The sequence below is a fragment of the Urtica dioica genome, chromosome 1 (assembly GCF_054948205.1).
Source record: "Urtica dioica subsp. dioica isolate 48M chromosome 1, U.dioica_male_clone48M_v1_H2, whole genome shotgun sequence".
In the NCBI taxonomy this organism is placed as follows: domain Eukaryota; kingdom Viridiplantae; phylum Streptophyta; class Magnoliopsida; order Rosales; family Urticaceae; genus Urtica; species Urtica dioica.
The window spans coordinates 3,956,464-3,967,333 of record NC_142756.1 but is presented as its reverse complement, the minus strand read 5'-3'; the positions used below and the strand labels follow the sequence as shown (position 1 = coordinate 3,967,333).

Sequence of the window (10,870 nt, the reverse complement as noted above, 5' to 3'; positions counted from 1 at the left end):
AAGTTCAAGACCACTTCCGAGAGGTCAACGTCGTCGAACACGGTGAAAGCTCGAAAGGCAAGAAGCCCGCCAACAAGCTTGGGCCGAAATGGGCTGCCTTCAAGAAGAAGAACTAACAAAAGTTTGTTGGTAAATGCTTCAACTGCGACAAATAAGGTCACCGCGTCGCGGATTGCCGAAAGCTGCAAAAGAAGAAGAAGATAGAGGGCAATGTCGTGGAGGTCAATGGAGATTACCAATTTCTCGTCGTCATGATCTCCGAAGTGAATTTGGTGGATTCCAACTCCAAGGAATGGTGGCTAGACATGGGAACTACCCGCAACATTTGCTCCGACAAGAATGTTTTTTGCTCGCTCGATATGCGACCGACTGAAAGAAGTTGTTCATGGGAAACTTGACCACCTCCGATGTCATGGGAACGGGCTACATCATCTTTAATATGATCTCGGAAAAAGAGATGAAGCTCACAAATGTTCTCTATATATCCGATATTAGGAAAAATCTCATTTCTGAAACTCTATTTGGTAACCATAGGTTTAAGATCACATAGTGTTTTTCTTGTTTTGCATATATTTAAATTGTGCATAGTTTTTTTAGAAAATTAAAAAAAGGTAATAGTTGTTTGTAACATTATCGTTGGGAGTAAAATTTGAAATGAAAACTCATTTGCGGAAATATAGCAAAGTCTGCAAAAAGATACATGCAAATGTCAGTGTGGTAAGGTGAGCCTGCAAATGGTTCACAGAAATTCAAATTCCAATACACTGCAAAACTCTCAATCTAAATACATATACATTTATTTTTTTAGAAATAACATCGACTAAAATTATATGATATAGTATAAATATATGTGAGATTACCACTTAAATACATATTTCTTTATGAAAATTATATGTATATGTGTGTGTGTGTCCAAGTCAGTCTGCTAATTTTGACCAATAATTAATCTCTTGATCTGAATTGTACATATTCACAAAATCCATGTAATAACTTGTCGAAAAATATTTTCCAAAAGTAATTAATATTAATAACGATAGAAATAATAATGAAAGCTTTGGGGCCGTTTGGTTATGTTTTCTGTTCCCGTTTTCTGTTTTCTGATTCTAAATTCTAGAAAACAGTTTTAGAAAAACTGTTTGGTTATGAATTTAGAAAACAGATTTAGAATCATGTTTCTGTTTTCTTTGAAATTTGTTTAGAAAACAGAAAACAATGAAAAGTTGTTTTCTATTTTATCTCTATACAATTGAATGGAAAACATAACCAAACAACATTTAAAATATTCTGAAACGTAATTCTAAATCTGTTTTTTAAATTTAAAAATTAGAATCAGAAAACATAATTTAAAAACAGAAAACGAGTTTAGAAAACTAAACCAAACGGCCCCTTTATATGTTTTATTTTATCAATGCACCCACAGATGCCAGTCACATTGGCACTCTCTGCAATTTGTTTTGTTTTGTTTTTTTATATTTTTTTGATCAATTTTCAATATCTTTTTCTTTTTCTTTGCTATAGCTTATATCCTTCTTTTGAACATTTTTTTTCCCCTTCTTCGTGCGAAGACAATTTTTATAACAAAAAGGGCAAGTACATTTTCACCGGAACGAAATCAAAGGAATACCCCAACCCCAAGTAAGACACATGAAACGCATTTGTTACTTAATTTACTTTTTTGTTTTTGTTTTTGTTTTTATGATAACAAAAATAAAATCATCTATAGCAGATTCTTCCCTTTTAGTTCCTACTAAAATAACCAAATATTTTAAAAAAATAATTTCGTTTTTTTTCTTCCTTTCTCAAAATAGTATTCATTACATATAGTCTCAGATCTTCACTATATAACGCCACATACACCTGTCTGTCTCCAAAGCTCATTTTCTCTCCAATTCCTTTGACCACTGGTCCAATTCTCTCTCTCTCTCTCTCTCTCTCTCGGGTTGATCAACCAAGAAAAAAAAACGACATTGACAGTTCTTCGAGACAGAATAGAGAGACGAGGGATTACAACGATAGAGTCGTATCTCTTTCTCTCTCTTCACCTCTCTCTGTCTATAGTATAGACTATGTACACAGATAAACTCAGTCACGCATAGATATCTATGCTCTTCAATGCCCATGGATAGAAAAGAGCCTACTAAACCCATTACTTCCTTGATGGCAACAAACCCACTTCACTGACCTTATATCGATTATCGAACACACACACACACACACACAGAGATAACAAAAATGGCCGAGACGACACAAACGGAGGCGAAAACGACAACGACGAGCACAGTGCCAGATGCAGAGAAGAAGAAAGAGCAGAGCTTGGCGTTTCACAAGCTCTTCTCATTCGCCGACAAGTACGACTACCTCCTTATGATCTGCGGAAGCGTCGGAGCCGTGATTCACGGCTCTTCCATGCCCGTCTTCTTCCTCTTGTTCGGCGAGATGGTCAACGGCTTCGGTAAAAACCAGATGGACCTCAAGAAAATGACCGACGAAGTCTCCAAGGTAATAAAAAAAAAAACCAAACAAAGCATTCAATAAATACCCCATCAACTCGTATATGCAGATCTGAGATCTCATCTCACAGCCCTTGTCGTCTACGCTGTTTTGCAGTACTCTCTCTACTTCGTCTACCTCGGCCTCGTCGTTTGCGTATCATCATACGCAGGTGTGTGTATATGCATGTAATATAATACGCATATATGTTTTTAGCTAGTTTGATCATGACTTATTTTTTGGAGGGATTGATTTGCAGAAATCGCGTGTTGGATGTACACGGGAGAGAGACAAGTGGGAACGCTGAGGAAGAAGTATTTGGAAGCGGTGCTGAGACAGGACGTCGGGTTTTACGACACCGACGCTCGCACCGGCGATATCGTCTTCAGTGTCTCCACGGACACTCTTCTCGTTCAGGACGCCATTAGCGAGAAGGTTTTTTTTTTTTTTTTTTTTTTTTTTTTTGCTTTTGCTTAGTCACCGAGTTGCGCTTTTCTAGTTTATAAGATTACATTAATAAAAAAAAATTAAAAAAAAAATCTGCGAGTTGTGATAGATCATCAATCTAATGCTTATCTGGGCAACTGCAAACGGTAGTTGGGTCAGTGCATTAATGCGGGTCCCACCGCCTACTCACTCGCCCCCACTTCTTTTTTTTTTTCACTTCTACGTCCGGCGCACGTTAGCAACTCTGTTATAACGTGAGCCGGACACTCCTAATCTTATCTTCTTTATGCTTTCTTAAAGAAAGAAAAACTTTGATTCATGTCATTCGGCAGGTTGCGGCGTGCCCGTAAAAGGATGGGAAAAGAAAAAAACTTAAAAACATTAGATAAGTAAGGATGTCATGATTAGAACGGCCGCGCAAGTTAGCAAGCACATGCTAACTGGGTCCCACCTTGTCGCTCAATGCGTGGTTTTTTTTGGTTCTTTTAAATAATTAGGCATTTATAAACATACGTTACTAGTTCCTACCATCCGAAAGACTCGACCTTATGATGACAAGCTCGAACAAGCTGAGGCGCAGGTTAGCTCCTCACTCGCTAACGTGCGCCGCTACAAGCCCTTCTCCTTTCTGTCAGAGCCGAGTTTTTTTTTTTTTTTTTTTTCCTTCTCCTTCTCTTCTTCTTCATCATTACGTAACAAACTCAGAAAAAGCTAGTCTCTTTTATGTCACGAGAAAGAAGAGACTCATTAAACGTTACCTTAAGTAACGTTCGTACGTTGTTAGCAGAATTTTTTTTTTTTTTTTTTTTGTCGTTTAGTGATCGTGTTAATCTGGTGTGTCTGTGGGTTTAATAAATCAGGTTGGAAACTTCATACACTACCTGTCAACGTTCCTTGCGGGTCTGGTGGTTGGGTTCGTGTGTGCATGGAGGCTCGCTCTCCTCAGCATCGCCGTGATCCCCGGAATCGCCTTCGCCGGAGGTCTCTATGCCTACACTCTCACCGGACTCACCTCCAAGAGCCGCGAGTCCTACGCCAACGCCGGTGTCATCGCCGAGCAAGTCAGTCTTCCACGTCCTTAATTCCCATTCTTCCAATAATTAATCTCGTGTCAATTATAATTAATGATTTTTTGTTTTTTTTTTTTAATTTGGAAAAAAAAGGCGGTTGCGCAAGTACGGACGGTGTACTCTTACGTGGGAGAGAGCAAAGCTCTGAACTCGTACTCGGACGCGATACAGACGACGTTGAAGCTTGGCTACAAGGCTGGCATGGCAAAAGGTTTGGGGCTTGGATGTACGTACGGTATAGCTTGCATGTCCTGGGCGCTCGTTTTCTGGTACGCCGGAGTGTTCATCAGAAACGGCCAGTCCGACGGAGGCAAGTCCTTCACCGCCATCTTCTCCGCCATCGTCGGAGGAATGTAAGGATTTTCATACTTTAATTTCCTCTTCTCTTCTCTGGCATTGTTTTGATTTATGTTTTTTGTTGTTTATGTAGGAGCTTAGGGCAGTCGTTCTCGAACCTCGGGGCGTTTAGCAAAGGAAAAGCCGCGGGTTTTAAGCTGATGGAGATCATCAATCAGAAGCCGACGATAACTCAGGACGTCACGGACGGAAAAACCCTGTCGGAGGTGAACGGGAATATCGAGTTCAAGGAGGTCAGTTTCAGCTACCCTTCCAGACCCGACGTGTTCATCTTCAGAAGCTTCTCGATCTTTTTCCCGGCCGGGAAAACCGTCGCAGTCGTCGGTGGCAGCGGGTCTGGGAAGAGCACCATCGTGTCTCTCATCGAACGCTTCTACGACCCAAACCAAGGTAAAAAAAAAAAAAAAAAAACCAAAAAACTACTCTGTTTTGTATAATCTGTTTAAAGCGTGTGTGTGTGTGTGTGTGTGTCCGTCGAACAGGTCAGGTTTTGATAGACAATGTTGACATAAAGACGCTTCAACTAACGTGGCTGCGAGACCAGATCGGTCTCGTGAACCAAGAGCCGGCTCTATTCGCGACCACGATACTCGAGAACATTCTGTACGGAAAACCCGACGCGACAATGGCCGAAGTAGAAGCCGCGACCTCCGCCGCCAACGCCCACAGTTTCATCACCCTTCTTCCCAACGGATACGGCACTCAGGTTCGTTCTCAGCTTCCGTTTGTTTTATAGCTCCAATTTTTTCGATTAGGAGCAAGAATTTTTTTTAAATATGATGTTTAAAACCGAAAAAGGTGGGAGAGCGGGGAGTACAACTTTCCGGCGGGCAAAAGCAGAGGATCGCGATCGCCCGGGCGATGCTGAAGGACCCGAAGATCCTCCTATTGGACGAGGCGACGAGCGCGCTCGACGCGGGGTCGGAGAGCATCGTCCAAGAGGCGCTCGACCGTCTCATGGTGGGAAGGACCACGGTGGTCGTGGCGCACCGCCTCTCCACCATAAGGAACGTGGACAGCATCGCGGTGCTCCAGCAAGGCCAGGTGGTCGAGACCGGGACCCACGAGGAGCTGATCTCGAAGGGCGCGGCGTACGCGTCCCTCATCCGGTTCCAAGAGATGGTCCGGACCCGCGAGTTCTCGTCGAACCCTTCGACGCGCCGGTCGCGGTCCTCGCGGCTCAGCCACTCGCTCTCGACCAAGTCCCTGAGCCTCCGGTCCGGGAGCCTCAGGAACCTGAGCTACTCGTACAGCACCGGGGCCGACGGGAGGATCGAGATGGTCTCGAACGCCGAGTCGGAGCGCAAGAACCCCGCCCCGGACGGCTACTTTTTCCGCCTCCTCAAGCTCAACGCCCCCGAGTGGCCCTACTCCATCATGGGAGCCGTGGGGTCCGTACTCTCCGGGTTCATCGGCCCCACTTTCGCCATCGTGATGAGCAACATGATCGAAGTCTTTTACTACAAGAACCCGGCCGAGATGGAGAGAAAAACGAAAGAGTACGTCTTCATCTACATCGGGGCCGGCCTCTACGCCGTCGTCGCTTATCTCATCCAACATTACTTCTTCAGCATCATGGGCGAGAATCTCACCACACGTGTCCGAAGAATGATGCTAGCAGGTAATAAACGGTACAAAATAGTCATTCGAAACTAACAGTTTCAAAAGAGAACTGATAAACATCAGCGGTCAGCGGTCTTGATTTTACGGTTTTTTTATTATGTTCTTGATTAGCGATACTGAGGAACGAAGTCGGGTGGTTCGACGAGGAAGATCACAACTCGAGCCTCGTGGCGGCGAGGCTCGCGACGGACGCGGCGGATGTGAAGTCGGCGATCGCGGAGCGGATCTCGGTCATACTTCAGAACATGACGTCACTCCTCACGTCATTCATCGTCGCTTTCATCGTCGAGTGGAGAGTGTCTCTCCTCATCTTGGGAACTTTCCCACTTCTCGTCCTTGCCAACTTTGCACAGGTAACAGAAAAAAAAAAGATAAAAAAAAGAACATAATTATTAACACAACAAGTCTTAATAATTTGCGTAAAAGAGCTTCATTATTGTTTTGCTTTGATGGAGTGACCCAAGTCCAGCAAGTGACCCATATGGACTTGTGTCAGTAAATCAGTTTCATTATATATATATATATAGTGTGTATATATTGATTTTCCATCCGTGTGTCAGATGTGGCATCTGTGCCTCTTTACTTTGGAATCTAAACCTCTTAGCACATCTTGTGCATAAAACGACAAAAATCTCCCGAAAAAACTACAACAAACGTTCTCACTCTTACTCTTCAATGCACGTGCTCTCTCCAGCTCTACCGCAATAAAGGTCTTGGAAAAAATATTGCCATTAAGAATTAGTTTAATTTAATATATGAATGAATGCACATAATAAATTAGTCTCTTCCTTTCTTTTATCTCCTAGATGACATCAAAGAAATAGAATAATATCAGAGATTCTATACTCACCACCCATCCCATCACCTATATTTTATATAAAACCTTTTCTCTTCGGTACTCATCTTCACGAATCATTATTTCTTAATAATATTTTGTTGCAATTCTTCACTCTTTTTCCTCCATATCCAATAAGTGTGTTTCTTTTTTCACTGAAACCGACAATGCACTTTCACAGATTTCTTTTTTATTTTTTAATATAAAAAAAAAAAATTGTGCCTGAGAGCGGGCAAAAGCGCACACCGTGGCTACTGCTGGGTATATTTTTCCATTTTTATTTCTCCACTATTCAGTTTCTTGATATATGAAATATTTTGGTAGATGAGCTTTTTTTTCAAAAATAAAAAAGGTCTGTTTACTCTTCTTCCAAGACGACACCCATGTGAGACTCACACAGAAGAACTCGTGAACCTAAATCACAAAATTCATATGCATGAAAAACTATACAAATATAAACTAGACTACAGAGAGAAAGAGAATTTCATTTCCTCTACTTATTGTCTGACACTTGTCTTTTTTCTTGACGAATATATGACATTGCGTCAACTTTCATTAGAAACGTTGTCGTTTTCTCTCAGAAACTTGATCAGGCTTTTCAATCAGCACAGAGAGAAAAAAAAAAGAAGAACAAAAAAAAAACTGTGATCGTTTTGTCTCGTATATGCAGCGTATCTAATTTTACGCATGCTAAATACACAGTGAAATTTCAACCCCATTGACCAATGACTTCCAAAATAAATAAAAAAACGAAATCTATAACACTGTTGTAATATTATCTTTGAAACATTATATCAATGTCCTTTGTCTCTTGTTTGTCTTTACTCAATATCATGTACGTGAAGATTCCGACCCCACCACAATCTGATTTGTAAATACTCAATCAATTCCATTCACCCACCAAAAAATAAATCAACCGTTATCATTCATGACTTGGACCACAAGTAATGGACTCTTTTTTCCTCCGCGTGTGTTTTTTAGCAACTGTCTCTGAAGGGCTTCGCCGGAGACACGGCGAAGGCTCACGCGAAGACGAGCATGATCGCCGGAGAAGGCGTGAGCAACATCCGGACGGTGGCGGCGTTCAACGCTCAGGCGAAGATCCTCTCTCTCTTCACCTCGGAGCTGCGGGTCCCGCAGAGCCGGAGCCTGAGGCGGAGCCACACGTCGGGGGCGCTGTTCGGGGTGTCCCAGCTGGCGCTCTACGCCTCGGAGGCCCTCATCCTCTGGTACGGGGCCCACCTCGTCGCCAAAGGGGAGTCGAGCTTCTCCAAGGTCATAAAGGTCTTTGTCGTCCTCGTCATCACCGCCAACTCCGTGGCCGAGACCGTCAGCCTCGCGCCCGAGATCATCCGCGGCGGCGAGGCCGTCGGATCCGTGTTCTCCGTCCTCGACCGCCACACCCGGATCGACCCCGACGACCCCGACGCCGAGCCCGTCGACACCGTCCGCGGAGAGATCGAGCTCCGCCACGTCGATTTCTCCTACCCCTCCCGCCCCGACGTCATGGTCTTCAAGGTACGTACTTTTAATCCTTCAAATATTTAGGCCTTTAAAATTAAGTGGCTAACAAGATTAGTCAAAGTTGTAATTTTTAGCCAAATTATACAAAAAAACTTATTGACGGCAACAAAAAAATTATACTAGTATATTTTTGTTAAATGTGACTATTTCACTAATTTTAGAGAAATTTTATCTATTTTACAAATCTATTAGTTTCAATTGGGAATTTCCTAGGGTGTTACTGTTAAGTGACTAGCAAGGTTAGTCAATGTTTTATTTCTTAGCCGAATAGTCCAAATTATACAAAAGTTTATTGACTGCATCAAAAAAATTATACTAGTGTATTTTTGTTAAATTGAACTATTTCACTAATTTTAGATAAAATTTCAACTGTTTTGCAAATGTATTAGTTTCAATTAATGGCACTATTATATACAAAATGAGGTAGTGTTTTGAAGAAATTCAAAATGCAAGACAATGACTTATTTTGCAAGGCATTCTTTTTGTAGTTGCATAGAATTAATAATAATAATAAATAAAAAAAACAACTAATCCTTATAATTGGTGATGCAAGGATCTGAGCCTCCGGATCCGGGCGGGTCAGAGCCAGGCGTTGGTCGGAGCGAGCGGGTGCGGAAAAAGCTCGGTGATCGCTCTGATCGAGCGATTCTACGACCCGATCTCCGGCAAAGTGATGATCGACGGAAAAGACATCCGGCGCCTGAACCTCCGCGCCCTGCGGCGGAGGATCGGGCTGGTCCAGCAAGAGCCGGCGCTGTTCGCCGCGAGCATCTTCGAGAACATCGCGTACGGGAAAGAGAACGCCACGGAGGCCGAGGTCGAGGCGGCGGCGAGGTCGGCGAACGTGCACGGGTTCGTGAGCGGGTTGCCGGAGGGGTACCGGACTCCGGTGGGGGAGCGGGGGGTCCAACTCTCCGGCGGGCAGAAGCAGAGGATCGCGATCGCTCGGGCGGTTCTGAAGGACCCGGCGATATTGCTGTTGGACGAGGCGACGAGCGCGCTCGACGCCGAGTCCGAGTGCGTTCTCCAAGAGGCGCTCGAGCGACTCATGCGGGGACGGACCACCGTCGTCGTGGCTCACCGCCTCTCCACCGTCAGAGGGGTCGACTCGATCGCCGTCGTTCAGGACGGGCGGATCGTCGAGCACGGGTCCCACTCCGACCTCGTCGCCCGCCCCGACGGGCCCTACACCCGACTCCTTCAGCTGCAAAACCACCACATTTGAGTGACTTATAATCTTATATTTTATATTTTTTTTGGTTTTTTTTTTTTTTTGAGTTGTAGATATGTGATGTGATGATGGGGTAGAGCATGTTTTGATGAGCACTACTACTACTACTGCTATTGCTCTGATTTTTCACATTGGAGTGAGTAACAAGAACAACTGCTGTGTATCATTATTATGATGATGATCATGATATTAATTTTTAATATAAAAAGTGTTCTTTCTCATTCCCTACCATTTGTGTATCCACGCTGGAATGAAGAAAAAAAAGAATTATGCTTTTTTTTCTTTTTTGTGACTTTCCCAATTTTTGCCTTTTATTTTATTTTTCTTGTCGACAAATCATTTTTTTTTTATACAATGGGCCTACCCTAACAAAACAAGTAGGAGACAATAATAAAATAAAATAAAGAAAAAAAGATACATATGTTTTAGTGAAATATTGAGTTTAACTTTTGGTTTTAAAAAATATAGAGTTTGTATCTTCTGTTTAATTAAAATGAAAATATTATACCTTAAAATAGATAATAGTGCCACACATATTCTTTTTGTTGACTTTTCATTGATGTTGACTCTAATATTTATATGTAAATGCCATTTTATCCTTATTCATTCGCGCTCTATATGTAATTTATTTAAAAATAAACAACAATATCTGAATCGTGAAAAACGCAGCCAGAGAAAATGGATAAAAATTGACAGTCGATAGTCATCAAAATCACTGATTCGAGCGTGAAATGAAGGGCTTAGAGTTGCAATTCGAACACGGAAGGAAGCCATATCTTGGGAAATATGAATTTTATTAGTCTATTTCGATTTAGGACTATTTTTTATTTCAAAATTGGAAATTTGGGAGTTAAGGTACTTGTTTGGATTTTGGTTCGGTTTCTTATATCAGAGTCAACATCAATGAAAAGTCAATAAATTGTGACGTTGTTATATATTTTAAGGTATAATTTTCTCATTTTAAGTAACTTAATACAAAAAGTCGGCAGTATTGAAAATTAAAAGTTAAACTCGATATTTTACTAAAACAAATTGTATATATGTGTTATTTTCCCTAAAACAAATAATCGAGGAAAGTCGTGACTTGTGAATCTTTTCACTCTTTATTCTAATTATATATTCATTAATTATTTAATTTCTTTTATTTATAGATGTAATGTGGGCCCACAAATGGGCCCAGGAGAACATCCTTCATTGTTACTGAAGGGGTTGGTAATAAAAATGGGGCCCAAAAATGTACGCCTTCTAAGTTCTATCGAGTGGATTTTGTGACTATAATGAACACTTTTTTTT

General features: G+C 42.0%; 1 protein-coding gene across 1 annotated transcript; it reads left to right on the top strand.

The window, feature by feature from the left end:
- Positions 1-1,852: 1,852 nt before the first annotated feature.
- On the top strand, positions 1,853-9,785 carry ABCB19 (ATP binding cassette subfamily B19). The gene is made up of 11 exons (XM_089607394.1): positions 1,853-2,499; positions 2,608-2,662; positions 2,750-2,925; positions 3,798-3,998; positions 4,101-4,360; positions 4,438-4,754; positions 4,847-5,070; positions 5,163-5,985; positions 6,099-6,340; positions 7,804-8,340; positions 8,900-9,785. Exons 1-11 carry the CDS (start codon positions 2,233-2,235, stop codon positions 9,569-9,571), a joined length of 3,774 nt encoding a protein of 1,257 aa, XP_089463520.1. The 5' UTR covers positions 1,853-2,232; the 3' UTR covers positions 9,572-9,785.
- The last annotated feature ends 1,085 nt before the right edge of the window (positions 9,786-10,870 follow it).

What these genes read in the sequence shown, in the direction of transcription:
- ABCB19 (XM_089607394.1), top strand. Translation starts at nt 2,233, where the DNA reads ATGGCCGAGACGACACAAACGGAGGCGAAAACGACAACGACGAGCACA. An exon ending in AGGACGCCATTAGCGAGAAG is followed by an intron (nt 2,926 to 3,797) that starts GTTTTTTTTTTT and finishes TTAATAAATCAG; the next exon opens with GTTGGAAACTTCATACACTA. An exon ending in CCGACGTCATGGTCTTCAAG is followed by an intron (nt 8,341 to 8,899) that starts GTACGTACTTTT and finishes TGGTGATGCAAG; the next exon opens with GATCTGAGCCTCCGGATCCG.